At 39.8% G+C, this 17,852-nt stretch overlaps 1 protein-coding gene across 7 annotated transcripts in view; it reads left to right on the top strand.

The window, feature by feature from the left end:
* REV1 (REV1 DNA directed polymerase) overlaps window positions 1-17,852 on the top strand; it is a 93,468-nt gene that overhangs the window by 40,899 nt on the left and 34,717 nt on the right. For all 7 annotated transcript variants that reach the window (XM_077814558.1, XM_077814588.1, XM_077814540.1 and 4 more), the window contains 4 exons: window positions 2,320-2,448; window positions 3,196-3,350; window positions 6,189-6,308; window positions 8,910-9,130. In XM_077814558.1, the coding sequence (XP_077670684.1) occupies window positions 2,320-2,448; window positions 3,196-3,350; window positions 6,189-6,308; window positions 8,910-9,130 (625 nt within the window). The remainder of the gene's footprint in view (window positions 1-2,319; window positions 2,449-3,195; window positions 3,351-6,188; window positions 6,309-8,909; window positions 9,131-17,852) is intronic.

Consider the following 17,852-nt stretch of genomic DNA (forward strand, 5'->3'; position numbering starts at 1 on the left):
GCACAGATGAGGCATAAAATTAAAGTCCTGATTGCTTGTGATCACCAAATCTAACGGTAATTTTCCCACAAATTGTGTGCTGAATTCCCCAAATATCCTGGTCAAGAGGGGAACATCCAGCGCCTACAGTAACTTGTTCTAAATATAGTCTCAAAGATATATAATATATTGATATTTAGGGCTGTCAAGCAATTAAAAAAATAATCCCAATTAATTGTGTGATTTAAAAAAAATTAATCCCGATTAATCACACTGTTAAATAGTAATAGAGTACTATTTATTTAAATATTTTTGGATATTTTCTACATTTTCAAGTATATTGATACAACACAGAATACAAAGTGTACAGTGCTAACTTTATATTATTTTTATTACAAATATTTGCACTGTAAAAAACAAAAGAGATAGTATTTTTCAATTAACCTAATACATGTACTGTAGAGCAATCTCTTTATCCTGAAAGCTGAACTCACAAATGTAGAATTATGTATTTAAAAAAGGCATTCAGAAATAACACAATGCAAAACTTTAGAGCCCATATGTCCACTCTGTCCTACTTCTTTTTCAGCCAATCGCTCAGAGAAACAAGTTTGTTTAAATTTTCAGGAGATAATGCTGCCTGCTTCTTGTTTACAATGTCACCTGAAAGCGAGAACAGGTGTTCGCATGGCACTGTTGTAGCTGACATCACAAGATAGTTATGTACCATATGTGCTAAAGATTCATATTTCCCTTCATGCTTCAACCACCATTCCAGAGGACATGCGTTCATGGCGAGGACTGGTTCTGCTCGATAACGATCCAACGATTGGAAGGCACTTCGGATTCTTAAACCTTGGGTCGAGTGCTGTAGCTACCTTCAGAAATCTCACATTGGTACCTTCTTTGTGTTTTGTCAAATCTGCAGTGAAAGTGTTCTTAAAACGAACATGTGCAGGGTCATCATCCAAGACTGCTATAACATGAAATATATGGCAGAATGCAGATAAAACAGAGCAGGGGACATACAATTCTCCCCCAAGGAGTTCAGTCACAAATTTAATTAATGCTTTTTTTAAATGAGCATCATCAGCATGTCTTCGGGAATGGTGGCCAAAGCATGAAGGGGCATACAAATGTTTAGCATATTTGGCATATAAATACCTTGCAGTGCTGGCTACAAAAGTGCCATGTGAATGCCTGTTCTCATTTCAGGTGACGTTGTAAATAAGAAATGGACAGCATTATCTCCCAGAGATGTAAACAAACTTATTTGTCTTAGCGGTTGGCTGAACAAGAAGTAGGACTGAGTGGACTTGTAGGCTCTTAAGTTTTACATTGTTTTGTTTTTGAGTACAGTTATATAACAACAACAAAATCTGTATTTGTAAGTTGCACTTTCATGATAAAGAGATTGCACTATGGTGCTTGTATGAGGTGAATTTTTACAGTGCAAATATTTGTAATCAAAAATAATATAAAGTGAGCACTGTACACTTTGTATTCTGTGTTGTAATTGAAATCACTATATTTGAAAATGTAGAAAACATCCAAAAATATTTAATACATTTCAATTGGTATTCTATTATTTAACAGTGTGATTAATCACGATTAATTTTTTTGAGTTAATTGCATGAGTTAACTGCGATTAATCAACAGCCTAATTGGTTCGTATGGCAAATAACACCCTTGCATTTATTATCACCATGGAACCATCGTTAGAGTATTATAGGGCAGATGAGCTGGTGGTTTGTTTTTTTGTTTTTTTTTGGCTTGGTTTTGCAAAGATTTTATTTATTTTATAGTTCAATATGTAACTTTACACAGTTGTGCCATTATAATAAAATAAACTACATTGATCCTCTTTCCTTCTCCATGCTCTAGCAGAGTTGTACTGTTTTACATAGTTCATGTTCTTTCATAGCTTGGAGCAGGAGATGGCAAGCTCTGTCTAAAATACATATTATTTAATTTTAAAATAAGTTACGATGTATATTCCCAAAAGCCCCACTTCTGTTCATTGTTTGAGACACATAGCACAAAATCCTATAATTTTTGGATTTCATTACTATAGTGCAAGTCACTTTTTGCATCAATTAGACCATTTACATGAGTGGAGAAAACTCCTGTATATCTGTTCTTTGCCTGGAGTAGTGGTGCGGAAAAGTATGAATATTATTATTTATTTGTATTACTGTGGCATCTAGGAGTCCTAGGTATGGGCTGAAAATCCATTGTGCTAGATGGTGCTGTACAAACACTTTACCTTGTAAATATCTGAAATGTGATTTTTGAAAAAGGGAAGATTTATATAACTTACTTGATTTTATTTGATTTTAGACAAGTTGGGATAAAGAATGGAATGTTTTTTGGCCAAGCAAAACAGCTATGTCCAAGTCTTCAAGCAGTTCCATATGACTTCCATGCATACAAAGAAGTTACACAGACAGTGTATGAGACACTGGCCAGGTAAAGTGCATTATGTATTTGTATAATCTTTTGCAGCAATCAAGCATGTTTTCACTTGCTACATTCCCAAATGCCATTATGTGATCTAGGATTTTCATCTTCATGGGTCTGTTATCCCCATTTTTTTCCCCCTTTCAAACCATTCCCACCTCAGTTCTTCCTTTTGTAGTAACTTTTTATCTTTACTGGGTAATGGAGGGTAGTCAGTTTAGAGTGAGATTGCCTCCTGTGTTGCTCTGTATCTTTAGGTCAAATCCTGCAAAATGATCAACGTCTGACTCCTGTAAAAGTCAGTGTCAAAACTTCCACTGACTTCAGTGGGAGAAGACTGTGGCTTTCAATTGGCAAGTGTTGTACGTGCTGCTGCCCTTCCAAGACACCAACATTTCTTTAGACACACATTTTCAAGAACTGAATTTTTTTGGAATAAATTTAAAGAAAAGTTTACTTCTTTATTTCAGTTGACTGGGGGGAGGGGAAAGGGGTCAGTTATTTTTAGGTGAAGAATAAAATATTTAACTTTCCTTCTCCAACTAATCTTTTAAAAGCATGATGCATACTGAAATTAATCCTAGACCGTAGTTTGCTTTAGTAATACTTTTAAATGCTTAACTAAGTTGTGTGGGATAATGAGAATAAAAATTAGGGAAATACCACCACAAAAGGAAGACTTTACTTGCTACATATTTGTTTTAACAGATGGTGAGCTGTTGCTGCTGTTTCACCTCCTTTACTTTGTGTTGTTAGCTATACTCATAACATCGAAGCAGTCAGTTGTGATGAAGCACTAGTAGATATCACTGAAATCCTTGCAGAGACCAGACTGACTCCTGATGAATTTGCAAGTGCTATCCGCACCGAAATCAAAGACCAGACTAAATGTGCTGCCTCTGTTGGGATGGGTTAGTACTTTATTTCATATTTACTTACAAGTGTCACTTGCCGTCCTTGGGTATATCAAAATAATATAAGGGACTGCTAAAACAGTGAGTTTTCATGAAATACACAAAACATTGCCATTAAAATAAATTTACTAAAAAAAATTCCTTGATGGAAAATGTTAAGCAACCTAACTTTAGGGGTTGCTACCAGCTCCCTTTATAGTACTGACAGTGTGGTATAATTTCACTTCTGGGACACTTTGTGTTCATTTAAAAATAAATATTAAGATATCTTTTCCAGTAGATTTTACAAATGAAAGCAGGATAAAACCTATTCAGTCACCATCCAGTATAAAACGGGAAAGTAATAAAGGGCTATAGAGTGGCATGATTTGGTATAGGTCATGAAACATGTTCACTAAAAGTAGAGGTAGTCAGTTTTGTAGGAGGTACAGTATGTGAATTCACATCTTTGAAAATTTTCCATGCTTGCTTTTTCTTTTTCCTTGTCCCTCTCTCTCTCCCCCTTTCTCTCTGTTCATAATCATATTATAGAAATGAGAATCTGGGAATAAATATTTTGAGACAATTAAAATTCACTTCTTATTTAAGTTGAAATCCATTATTGTAGCTCGTTGGAAGTAGACTTCTCCCATTATCTCTTATTCATTATTGTTATTAACTTTAAATATAATTCACCAGATTCCTGTTTGTATCATGCCTTGCCTTGAGACATATTTGGAACCTTTTATAGCCTTACTTAATGTGCTTATTCTTTGTTTTAAAAAATACAGTTTCTGAGCATACCTTTTATATTCTGATTTCAGTTTCATTTTATTGGTTGAAAGAACCAATTCCTTCAGTCAAATGTTTGTTCCAGAAATAAGTATATATCAAATACTTTTAAAAAGAGAGCAGTCTGCAATTACTGTGTATCCAGTGATTTTCTAAAACTTCATATGATGGGAATAGTACAAGGACATCACCTTAGGCCAGGATAAAATGATTTGGAACAAAGGACGTGTGGCCCAGTGGCTAAGACACAAGCCTGTGACTTGAAAGAGACCTGGATTCAGTTCTTTAGCCTGCCACATACTTTGTGAGACCTTGAGCAAGTAATTTATCTCCTTGGGAAGGTTGCAGCAATATAACCGAAGATGTGAATTTCACTGATTATATAGCTCAACCAGTGAAAACTTCTGTGTTGAATGCTCTTATCTCTGAGATAACTGTCTTTTATTGTTATTATTTTTATTATTTATTATTTTGGTTTAGCTTAAGTCAGTTGGGAACAGATTTAAGTTAGATGGAAATAAGGGCATCCACACAGTCAGAGATTTCACTGGCTTAACTAAGTCATTTTATCTAAGCCAATTAAATTAAAACCTGTGAATGTGTGTAGACAAGGCCTTACTTTTTCTGTGCCTCAGTTCCCCATCTTGTAAAATGAGTATAGTAGTATTTCCCACTTCACATAATGCTGTGAGGATATATACAGTAAAAATTGTGAGTCACTTTGATACTACAGTAATGGGAGCCATATACCTAAGATAGGTAGACTGGTGGAAATCTGAAGTGACATATTACAGGTAGAGGATTGGACACCAAAGGAAAATTGGACATGGAATCCTCACGAAAGCTTATGCTCAAATAAATTTGTTAGCCTCTAAGGTGCCACAAGTACTCCTTTTCTTTATCGAGTGTGTCATAAATATAATTGCTAGCATGGTGCCCATGATGTCTGCATTACCATCTTATTTACCAAAAAGACATTAAATAATGTAACCCTTGCAGGACAGGAGAGACAGGGAACAACACATTGTAAATGGTGACATTTACCTAACCTTTTGTAGTTTTCCCTATATTACAGCAAGGTTTTTTTGGTAGCAATGATATCACAGAACGAGACATGCTAGCGCACCATATTGGAGTGGTAGCTGGCTGGACATGAAGAAACCTGTAAGCAGAAAAAAAATTCTGAGTGTGTGCCAAATGTCCCCCTCACTCTGATTTTTATGTGGCATTCTAATAGTAAAACTAATGGAATTTTATTCTTTTTTAGCAGGTAAAGGGGCTGAGAAATACCCATTTCTATCATATAATTCACTATTAGTATGATTAGTGTAATTGACAGTTTATTATACTTACGTTGAGCGCAACATCTTTTTTCAGAATGATCTTCAGCAGTGATACTCAGAGCTCAGGGGTTCAGGAGCCAAATTAGTGATCACCATTACCCAAAAGGGCCACAGTAGTGAGAATTCATTGTTTCATATACTATATAATTCTCACAGCAAAATGACCACATTTTTTTTTATCAGCTACAATTGGTTAATTACATATTAAAAGTATCCTGATTGGATAGTAACTTAGATTGATAAATAATTAAATCACACTGTTTTAATAATGTGCTGCAAAGAGCTGCAGGAGACACATTAAAGAGTCACTGGTGGCTCATGAGCCTCAGTCTGAGTATCTCTGATCTACAGTATAAAGATGCTGAAATTTTACTTTTTAGCGATTTTGATAGCTACTATGTCTATTTCTACATGTGTAGAACATTCACTGGAGACTAATACATTAAAGTATTTTGTCGTGGGTGTTTTTTATTTTAATTTAGCAAGTACAAGTTAGTGTTGCAAAAATACCCTTTTTCCCTCAAACCCTACCAATTGTGGAGTGGAAGCATGAACTGCAGAAACAAATACTAAATAAAAAATCCAAAGCAGTATTTGGAGAGGGATTAAAATGTGGCTATACCTCTCTACACCTTTCTCTTCATCCTCTGACTAGGAAAATGCTGTTTGTGATGGCAGAAATCAGCATAGGCATCTTTTAATTATTTGTTCACTTTTACAGGTTCCAATATTCTGCTGGCCAGAATGGCAACCCGCAAAGCAAAACCAGATGGACAGTATCACTTAAAACCGGAGGAAGTGGATGATTTTATTAGAGGTCAGCTAGTTAGCAATCTTCCAGGTACATTTTTAAATTGAATTATTGATGTCCTTCTTTTACAGGGATTTTTCAGGCTGACATTAGAATTTGCTATATGTTGCAAATTGGTGTCCAGTATCAATCAAGGGTCAAATTATTTTTCCCAAATTTCACATAAAAGAGGTTCGCCGTTATTTAAGGTTATGTAATCTGGAAAATGAAGATATTTCATGTTTAGGATTATCTGCTGAATACTGGAATGCTCCTTCTCACTTCTCTTGTTATTTTACATTATTTTCTTTGTATCTTCTTTAAAAATAAATTCCTTATTAAAGACCTTACAAAGCCATATAGTATGGTGAGTTGGCAAGGGATGGACTCAGTTTAGTATTTCAGGCAGCCTGAATACTTTTGCATTGCTAATTTCTGGGTGTTACATCTCCAGCAGAATTCATGCTGAGTCACTATACTTGGGTAGTTACTGTTAGGAATGTAATGAAAAAGTCTCTTAGTATAGGTTTCAGAGTAGCAGCCGTATTAGTCTGTATCCGCAAAAAGAAAAGGAGTACTTGTGGCACCTTAGAGACTAACCAGTTTATTTGAGCATAAGCTAGGTAGCTCACGAAAGCTTATGCTCAAATAAATTTTAGTCTCTAAGGTGCCACAAGTACTCCTTTTCTCTTAGTATAATGTGCTTGCCTGATTGGTTAGTTGGCTCTGTTATGAATGGTTGAAAATCATATTGTAGGTGGTGTCAGGATCAAGGGAATATTTTTTTAGAAAGGCGTGTGCACTGACAGAATTTTGAAGTTTGGGAAGGCACCAGAAAAAGGGAGTTACTAAGGATGAAGAGACATGACTGAAAAATGGGAGAGGAAAGGGGGTAAAAAGATGGATGGTTTTCTTAAAACTTGTTGATATTAGGTAATGCCCAGTGAGAGAAGGGTTGGAGAAAAATGAGGAAGGTGGAGAAGTAGAAGTCAGTGAGTGGAATGTAGAGGAGGAGATACGGGAAAACTGAGCATTCTTGGGTTGAAAGAAGGAAGTATTCCTTGAAATTAGCCAAGGCAAGGATGGAATGGTGAGTGGAGAATACAATGGAAAAGGAAACTACAATAGGACTACAACACCTTAACACTTCTGTGTACATTATCTTGCCATAATGGACATAGAAGTAGGACTGACATCATTTGTTTTCATTGAATTACTGTATGTAAAGATCTCTAATTTATTGTACCACTAAACTTGAGGTACAGGAATCTGTGTGGATTGTGTCATGGAAGAATAGTAGAAATTTGCTCAATTGTGGCAACTGTATTTATTCAATTGTAAGCCAAAGTGCTTTCTTGTATGTAACAGGATAGCATGTTGCCTTTATAGTGTATGCACCTGACACAGTTTGAGAGGGAAGACCCTGAAATTAATGAATAACTGAAATACAGAGCATAAATGGGTACTTAATCTTGCTCAAACTGTATGCACAGCTGTTTTAGGAATATGTGTTCCAAAAAGATTTCTTTCATATAAGGAAACAAAACAGAAGGATATTGTAGTAGACATATAAAATATTTGAAAATAGCATCATTATCCATATGTTCCTCAATGTATAATGCTAAATCTAGAATAATACTTAATTTGTCTATTTCACTTCTGACTGTAGCTCACTATAGATTGCCAAGGCAATTAGGTTTTAGAAGCTTGATTTTTTTCTTGATACATAACGTTTTTTGGTTTGGCCTCTTCATCTAACCTGTACTATCTGTCCATTTTTATCTAATTAAATTTAATTTTCTATAGTATAACGTAGTATGCTTTAACTTAAAAGTCCTTTAAAGTTTTCTGATGTCACTTGCATTTAATGTTTTCAGTGTCAGTACATCATTTAAATTGTAAAATGGAGATCCTAAAAGATGGAATCTGATTCAGAATATTCTAACTTTAGCTATCTACAGTAGTGTAAATGCGTAAGTTATGATTAATTTGTAAATTATTACTTTTTTTATAAATCAGTATTTTCACTAAAAAGAGATAAAATTAACATACTTGGATACTTACAATTTTCAGGTGGTTCGTAACTCATAATTTGAGCCGTCTTTCCTCTCTGAAATAACATGTTTCCAACCAAGTAGCAATTGAAAATAGCTAGAATTTTTACAGGTTTCCTTTTAGGTGCAAACACTTTTGTGTACAGTTGCAAATATATCTCACTTATTTTGTTTCTGATTATGTAAGGCTTCAGAGCTTTTTTGGATTGATAAAATGTATTAATCAGACTACTGTCTTAATACTGACCTTGTGCTCAGTTGTTGTACAAAGCGTAGAAGACACTGTTGTTATCCATGGGGTTACAAGTTAAAAGCAATGTCTTGCAAGCACAAGTTAGCAAGTCTTGACATTGGAACAAGCATACAAAAATCAGTAACTGTAAAATTTGGTACAGACTAAACAAATACTGTACACGATACAAAAGTTTCTGGTCAATCGTAATGCAGCCAATGTGCTTTTTCCCCCAATCCCACCTTAAAATTTGAACTGGATAACGGGCATTTTAGGATTGAAAGAGAATGGTCGTGCTTTAAAAATAATGAACTTTGTCTGGATTGTGTAGACTTAACAGAACAAAATTACTTATTCTCTTGTTAGGAGTTGGTAGGTCAATGGAATCCAAGTTGGCATCTTTGGGAATTAAAACTTGTGGAGACTTACAATATCTTACTATGTCAAAACTCCAGAAGGAATTTGGTCCAAAAACAGGACAGATGCTCTACAGATTCTGTCGTGGCTTGGATGATAGACCTGTTCGAACAGAAAAGGAAAGAAAATCTGTTTCAGCTGAGATCAACTATGGTATAAGGTTTACTCAGGTAAACTAAAACTGTCTTTCGTTTTGGAGGATTAAATATTATATTTGAAAGACTTCCTCCCACAGCAGAAGATCCTCCTTGTTTCCCATGGATATTCTGAATGCCCTCATTTAATCTTTTTTTTTAAGACATCACTCTGTTACAGCCACAATAACCACAGTCTTATTGATAATCCATCATTCTCAACATAACATTCTATTCCCGGGAACGATTCACCAGACTGAAATTCAAATGCAGGTTACTCATGTGGCAATGCATAGTACCATATCTAGACTAGTGCAAATTTTTAACCAATTTCTATCTTTTAAAATACTGCATTTTTAAAATCTTTTATTAATTATAACTATGTTAAAATTATTACCTTCATAAAGGAAGTTAGTGCAATGGTAAGAGTGAGAAATTAAATACTACATGAAAACTATAAAAATGAAGGCCAACATTTTCATACCTGGGTGCCTAAAGTTAGACTCTTTAACATATTGTTTAAGGTTCTTAAACAAAATGCCATATTGGAGAGGGAGGGAGCCTCTGCCTTTTTCATTGATTTTAGAATCAAAACAACAATCTAGGGGTTTGTCTACACAAGCTCTTAATCTACTCCCATTTTAAAGGAGGGTATATTAAAGCAGTGGTTCTCAACCAGGGATACACGTACCCCTGGGTGTATGCAGAGGTCTTTTAGGGGTGCATCGAGATACTTGTCTAGTTTTACAACAGACTGCATAAAAAGCACTAGTGAAGTCAGTACAAACTAAAATTTCATACAGACAATGACTTGTTTATACTGCTCTATATACTGTACACTGAAATGTAAGGACAATATTTATATTCCAATTGATTTATTTATAATTATATGGTAAAAATGAGAAAGTAAGCAATTTTTCAGTATAGTGTGCTGTGACACTTTTTTTTATGTTTATGTCTGAATTTGTAAGCAAGTAGTTTTTAAGTGATGTGAAACTTGAGGGTACGCAAGACAAATCAGATTCCTGCAAGGTGTATAGTAGTCTGGAAAGGTTGAGAGCCACTGCATTAAAGCACACTGGGGAACTTCTAGTGCATGACAGAGTCTGCATGGGCACTTACTGCATGGCAGACTTGTGTGTGACAGACTTACACCTAAATGTTTGTTTAGGCAATCCCTAGGAACCTAACTTCAGAACCTAGAGTTTGAAACTTTGAACCCATGTTTCTACCAAAATTCTAATTTGATCACATTGCATACCATTCATAATTTATAGTACAGATTAAATTTAATATTAAGTAAACCTTAATGTATTACTTTTCACTTGGAAATCAGAAAATGAAATGGGTAGCGGCCTCATGGCCAAGGTCTAAGAGTGCAATAGAAAACTTTTCCTTTTGTAATTTCCTGATTTTTCAGTGCTTGATTTCTCAAACTTTCTTGCATCAAAGTTGGGAGTTTTTCATTTAATTTCATAATATTAAATGAAGAAAAAGGGATGAAATGCTGCTAAATGCAGTGTGGGGTTATTTGATCCAAACTGTGAAGCAGTGGTCACTGAGGAATCCTTAAGTAAAGCCACTGAATTTAGGTCCAGCTTGCCAAAAGGAGTATAGACAACTTTGGCGATGATCCTCAGCAAAAGTACTGCAGCTGCTTCAGAAGTTCACTTGGAAGTTTAGAGCCACAATCATAAGAGAGAGAAATGAACGCTCAAATTGCTTAGAAATTGATAGCTTAGGCTCCCATGTGTGTCAAGGAAAATCTTATCTTCTGAATTTCTTCAAGTATTGCCCCTATGGGTGCTCCGCTGTAGGTGTATCTGCTCCACTGTGCCTCTAATTGGAGATTTGAGGTAGCAGTGTCCATTCAGCCTGCCCATGCACTCTCCCTCCCTGGTGGTCTGCTTTGAGGCTGTCTAGCACTGCACAGGTGAAACCCCCTCAGTTCCTTCTTGACTGCCTTTGGCCTTGAAGGAGCCAGTAGTTGTCCCTTCCTTATCTGTGTCCTTAGTATAAGAAGTAGTTGTTTTTTGTTTCTTTTGTTCTCCTTAGTAGTAAGTGTTTCCATTTTATCCCCTTGGGATTAAAAAAAGAAAAGAACTTTAGCTTATGTTTCCTGCCCCAGGCACCTTTAGAAAACTCTCTACATTCTTTCAGTTAAAAAAGAAGGGCGGGGGAAATAAAAGAAGAGAGGAAAGAAGAACTTTCTTCTGCATTCCTCACTGCTAGAAGGTGATACCTCCCTCCCCAGGGGAACGCCCAGCTTCTAGAGTTGCCTCTGAGTGCCTGGGAGAGTCCCATATCCCTTAGAAGTGCTCCCTCTGCCTCTAGCTAAAGCCAAGGTCTTGCAAGAACAGGGAGCTGAAGTTAAAACTTCTCCTTATGGAGAAGACACTTCAGCCATCCAGGGGACTCCGGTGCTGACCCTGGATCATCCCTGGAGCCTTCAACTTCAAAGGGGTTAGAGTCACGAAAAGACCAGCAGATTCCTCCTGAAAAGTTTCGAGAGAAAGGGCTCAGAGGCCCCAAACTGAGTCATTGGCCAGTCAGAGGGGTTCCCCAGTGTGGCCACCTTGGTACTGGCTACTCCGAACCATGGTACCCAGAAACATCAGGGTGCTTCTGCTATGAGCTCTGCCACACCACCTACATGCACCTGGAGCTCAAGCTGTCAGGTTGTGGTACTTCCCTCGAAGGACAAAGACCAACACTCTACCACCTCTAAAGGAGCAGCACTGAGAAAACCTTCAGTTGGGTGAGACAAAGCTCCCGTCTAGGGAACGCTCTGCACCTTCACAACTGTCAGTACGGACAACGTACCAGGGACACTCCTCCACGGTACCGAGTGAGCCAATTGTACCACAAGAGTTCCAGTATCCCAGAGATGTGACAGTTGGGGAAGAACCACAATCCCCATTATTTGGTACCAGGACCCTGCTACCGAGCACATCCTGGCACCCAGACTCGCCCTCAGCACCAGGCTGTGTACCACGAATGCCCCAGCCAGTGCCACCCTTACTTGGTAACAAGTCTGACAGTGACCAGGAGGAGGTCATTTCCCTGGCCTCTCATCGTGGCCCACCATCACGGGTCTTCCTCAAGTCCATCAAACTAACCTTGATCTATGGGCCCCCTTGGGCACTCCCACCACTCATCCCCCTTCCCCAGGGCCGTATTGGGATCCTTAGGCAACATACAAATCCCATAATTCACGGGCATTTAGTGTCTCTCAGAAAGAGTCTGCCTGATGGTCTCCTAGAGCATCACTGTCCAGAGCCCCTGAACCAGAGGAGGAGGAAAAGGAGGAAAGTCTTGAAGAAAAAGTTTCGCTCCAGCAAACTTCTCCCTATCTTCACCAGGTGAGGCTTTAATGCCCTTTCCCCATCACTAGCTGATGATTTCAAGAACTTGCAAGGCCTTACTAAGAGGGTGGTGGACCAGCTACAGATTCCCCTACAGGAGGTAGTAGATGCACATCACAAACTGGTGGATATTCTGCACAACTCCTACTTGCCCAGAATTGCCCTCCCTATTAATGAGTCTATTTTAGTTCCTGCCAAAGTCCATCTGGAAGACACCAACTGGCAAGGGAGCCGACAAAAAATTCTGCATCCCTCCCAAACAGGCAAACTTTCTGTTTCAACATCCACAACCCAACTCCGTGGGTAGTTGATGTGGTTAATGCATGAGGCAAGCAGCATCATACCAAGTCGACCCATATGGTTGTGATTGGAAAAGCTACCTTTCTTTGAGAGGAAGGCATATTTGTCAGCGACATTGCAGTTTAGAGTCTCAAACTACCAAGCTTCCATGGCCAAATATAATTTTATTAATTGTGGGAAACTCAATGCATTTCTGGAACGTTTACTGGAGACACAAAAGGAACAGTTTCAGGCGATTGTCAGAGAAGGTCAGTTAGTAGCCAGAACGGTGTTACAGACTGCACCGGACGCAGCCGATACAATGGCCTGTTCTGTCTCTATGGCACTGGTAATGAGACAGTCTTATTGGCTACACTTTTCTGTGTTGCCCAAAGAGCTGCAGACTACAGTGGAAGATCTCCCATTTGAAGGGCCCAAGCTCTTTGCGGAGAAGATACTCTTCTCTCCGCACCTTGAAGGATTCCTAGCCACATTATGCTCCCTGGGAATCTACTCTGCGGGACAGAGAAGATATAGTTCTCAGACATAGCATAGGGCATGACCTCCTCAGTAACCACACTCAGCACTATTACAAGCCACAACGTAAGAGGTTCAGGGATCAGAAGCAGTCAGCACCACAATCTGTGACCTCTCAGACTGCCTCTTCTAAGCACTTTTGATGGGTTGGTCGAAGGCCCAAACAACTATACTGCAATGTCAGGTGCCATCTACACACCTGTCATGCCCCTTTGGAATTTGCCTGGCCCTCTTTCCCAGCAGTTGGGAGAGGATCCTCTGCAACAGATGGGTCTTGGAGATTATTTCAGAGGGTTATGCCATTCAGTTCACTTCCCTCCCCAATTCCCACCCTCCTTCCTTGTCCCTCTTCAGGGACCATTCTCATGAGAACCTGCTTTGCTAGGAAATCGATCATCTGTTACACTTAGGGGCCATAGTACCAGTCCCAGCACAACTCAAGGGCAAAGGGTTTTACTCCCTTTATTTCCTGATCTCCATGGTCAAGAGAGTTTGAAGGCCCATTCTAGATCTAAAAGCATTAAACTAATACATGAAGGCTCAGAAGTTCAAGATGGTCATGTTAGCAGACATTATTCCAGCTCTAGAGCAAGTAAATTGGTTTTTGGCCCTCGACCTACAAGATGCTTACTTCCACATCTTGATACAACCATCACACCGGAGATTCCTATGGTTTACTTCCAGCAGGACCATTATCAGTACAGGGTGCTCCAGTTCTGCCTCTCATCTGTACCCAGAGTATTCTCCAAGGTTCTCTCCGTTGTAGGGGGCCCACCTGTGAACGCTGGGCAATGTGATTTACCCGTACAGTAACTCCTTGCTTAATGTTGTAGTTATGTTCCTGAAAAATGCAACTTTAAGCGAAACAATGTTAAGCGAATTCAATTTCCCCATAAAAATTAATATAAATAAGGGGGATTAGGTTCCAGGGAAATTTTTTTCACCAGACAAAAGACTAATTATATATATATATAACACGCACACACACTCTTAAGTTTTAAACAAACAATTTAATACTGGTACACAGGGATGATGATTATGAATCTTGGTTGACCTGGTTAAGTGAGAGGGTGGGATATTTCCCAGGGAATGCCTTACTGCTAAATGATGAGCTAGCAATCAGCTGAGCCCTCAAGGGTTAACCCATTGTTTTTAACGTAGCCTCACACTCTACAAGACAGCACGAATGGGGGGGGGGGGGAATAGCATGGCAGACAGAGACACACACCGTTTGTGTAAGAGAGAGAGATGCACATTGCCCCTTTAAGTACACTGATGCCACTCTAAGTACACTGCCTTTTTAAGTAGATCAGCAAGTTGAGACAGAAGCTGCTGCCAGGAAGCTCCCTCCGTCCTGAGCCCTGCCATGCTCTATGGAAATAGCCTAAGCGGGGAGCATGGGGGAGGGGGACACCCTGACATTAGCCCCTCTTTCCCCCCACCCCCTGCCCTTCACAGCAAGCAGGAGGCTCCGGGGAGCAGCTCCAAGGCAGAGGGCAAGAGCAGCACACAGCAGTGAGGGGAAGGACAGCTGAAATGCCGGCAATTGATAGCCTTCTGGGCAGCTGCTGCACAGAGAACTTAGGGGAACGGGGAGCTGATGGGGGGGCTGCCGATCCACCCTGGTTCCAAGCCCCCACCAGCTGGCTACAATGGACTGCTCTTCCTGCAAGGAGTGAACAAAGCACGTGGCTGCCAAACTATGATATAAGGGAGCATTGCACAACTTTAAACGAGCATGTTCTCTAATTGATCAGCAATGAAACAATGTTAACCGGGACAACTTTAATTGAGGAGTTACTGTACCTAGACAACTGCCTCCTCAGGGCTCCCTTGTTTCAAGACTCTGTACTTGCCATCCAGACGACATGCGCACTTTCATGCTGCTGGGTCTACAGCTCAACTTAGAGAAATTGACACTGACCCTGGTACAACTGGAGTTTATCAGCGCCGACCTCAATGCAGTACAAGCGAGAGCCTTCCTTCTGCTACACAGACTCACCACTCGGACTAGTCTCATGCAACAGTCCAGGCCAGCCCTCGGACATCAGCCAGAAACTGCCTGCAGCTGCTGGGTCATATGGCAGCATGCACCTTTGTCACCCCAAACGCTGGATGTTGATGACATGTCTTGAGATGTGGCTCACTTCTGTATATTCCCCAAACAGGGACAGACTAACCAAACTGATATCACTGCCCTCCGCAGTAAAGCACTCCCTTGACTGGTGGAGAGATCCATCCAATGTCCGAGCAAGCATTCCCTTTGTGCAGCAGCCACCAACGCTGACTCTAACAACAGATGCCTCCCTAATAGGCTGGGGAGCTCACCTACACGATCATAAGGTTCAAGGCAAGTGGTCTTCCACAGAAGCAACCTTCTATATCAGCCTTTTAGAGCTAAGGGCCCTGTGCACACTTTCTGCTTTCATCAAGAACACCTACTCAAAGGTCATGATGGACAATATGACCTATATATGTTACATAAATCGCCAGAGGGGAGTGCCAGATCTCCCTCCCTCTGCACAGAAGCACTCAAATTTTGGAATTGGTGCATCCACCACAACGTGTTCATCTCAGCTGTCAATCTACCAGGGATATAGAACGTGACAGGTTACAGTGTGTTGGAACTTCTCTCATAACCATACGTGGGAACCGAATTCAGAGGTGCTTCAAGACATATTTGCCCTTTGGGGCACCCCAACTACAGATCTTTTTGCTACTTACCGGAACAAGAAATGTCCTTGTTACTGATCCAGGGCTGGCCTGGGAAAACATTCACTGGGAGATGCCCTCATCCTCCCATGGGACAAGGACCTCTTGTATGCCTTTCCCCCATTTCCTCTTCTGTCCAAGGTTCTGTTGAAAGAGTCAAAGTGAGAGTTATTCTGAGTGCCCCTTCCTGGCCAAGACAATTCTGGTTCCCTTACCTGACACAGATGGGAATACTTCCTCGGGTTCCTCTTCAGCCCATTCCCCACCTGCTCTCTCAAAGCAACGGGCTAATTCTTCATCCCAACCTGTGGGTCCTCCACCTCCTGTCTTGGCTCCTTCTTGGTTCCAAGACTTAGAGGTAGAATGCTCTGACTAGGTGAAAGACATGTTGCTTCACAGCCAAAAGTCAACCACTCGACATACTTACCTACGAAAATGGAAATGATTCCAAGTTTGGTGTCATTCTGAGTACACATACCCAACCTCAAAAAGAAAAGGAGTACTTGTGGCACCTTAGAGACTAACAACTTTATTTGAGCATAAGCTTTCGTGAGCTACAGCTCACTTCATTGGATGCATTCAGTGGAAGATACCGTGGGGAGATTTAATGTTCTCTGTGTATATTCCTTTTCTTTTTGTGGATACAGACTAACATGGCTCCTACTCTAATACCCAACCTTGTCTTCTCTCCCTCTCATTTTAGATCTCAAGAGGTCAGAACTCTGAGCTCCCTTAAGGTACAACTTGCAGCCATAACGGCTTTCTGCCGTCTGGTAGATGGTTAAACAGTGTTCACTCACCCACTGACTCATAGATTTCTTAAAGGCATTGGGAATCTCTTTCCACATATGAGACCACCCTCTCCAACCTAGGATCTTAACCTCAGAGCTTTGACTAGACCTCCCTTTGATCCCATGGCAACTTGCTCTCTCTTACACCTGTCCATGAAGACAGCATTTCTAACTGCCATTACCTCAGCTAGGAGCGTAGGAGAAACAGTGATCTTCATGGCACACCCAGCATATGCTGTCGTTTTTTAAAGACAAAGGCTTTTTAAAGGCTGCATCCCAAGTTTCTCCCTAAAATTGCCTCCACTTTCCATATGAATCAACAGATCTATCCTGGTTTTTTCCCAAAATCACACTGTGGCAACAGGGAGGTGATTCTGCATATGCTAGATATTAGAAGAGCACTAGGATTCTACTTGCAGAGGACTAAGGACTTCAGGAAGTCACCTAAACTCTTCCTTTCATTCACGGAAAAATCTAAGGCTCCACCATATCAGCTCAAAGACTATCCAAAAATGGGATATGTACAAAATGGGAAATGACTGCCTAGGAAGGAGTACTGCGGAAAGGGATCTGGGGATCATGGTGGATCACAAGCTAAATATGAGTCAACAGTGTAACGCTGTTGCAAAAAAAGCAAACATCGTTCTGGAATGTATTAGCAGGAATATTGTAAGCAAGACACGAGAAGTAATTATTTCGCTCTACTCTGCGCTGATTGGGCCTCAACTGGAGTATTGTGTCCAGTTCTGGGCGCCACATTTCAGGAAAGATGTGGACAAATTACAGAAAGTCCAGAGAAGAGCAACAAAAATTATTAAAGGTCTGTGAGGGAAGATTGAAAAAATTGGGTTTGTTTAGTCTGGAGAAGAGACGACGGAGAGGACATAACAGTTTTCAAGTACATAAAAGGCTGTGACAGGAGGAGGGAGAAAAAAATGTTCTTCTTAACCTCTGAAGATAGGACAAGAAGCAGTGGGCTTAAATTGTAGCAAGGTGGTTTAGGTTGGACATTAGGAAAAATTTCTTGACTATCTGAGTGGTTAAGCACTGGAATAAATTGCCTAGGGAGGATGT

Source organism: Eretmochelys imbricata, chromosome 1, assembly GCF_965152235.1.
Source record: "Eretmochelys imbricata isolate rEreImb1 chromosome 1, rEreImb1.hap1, whole genome shotgun sequence".
In the NCBI taxonomy this organism is placed as follows: Eukaryota; Metazoa; Chordata; order Testudines; family Cheloniidae; genus Eretmochelys; species Eretmochelys imbricata.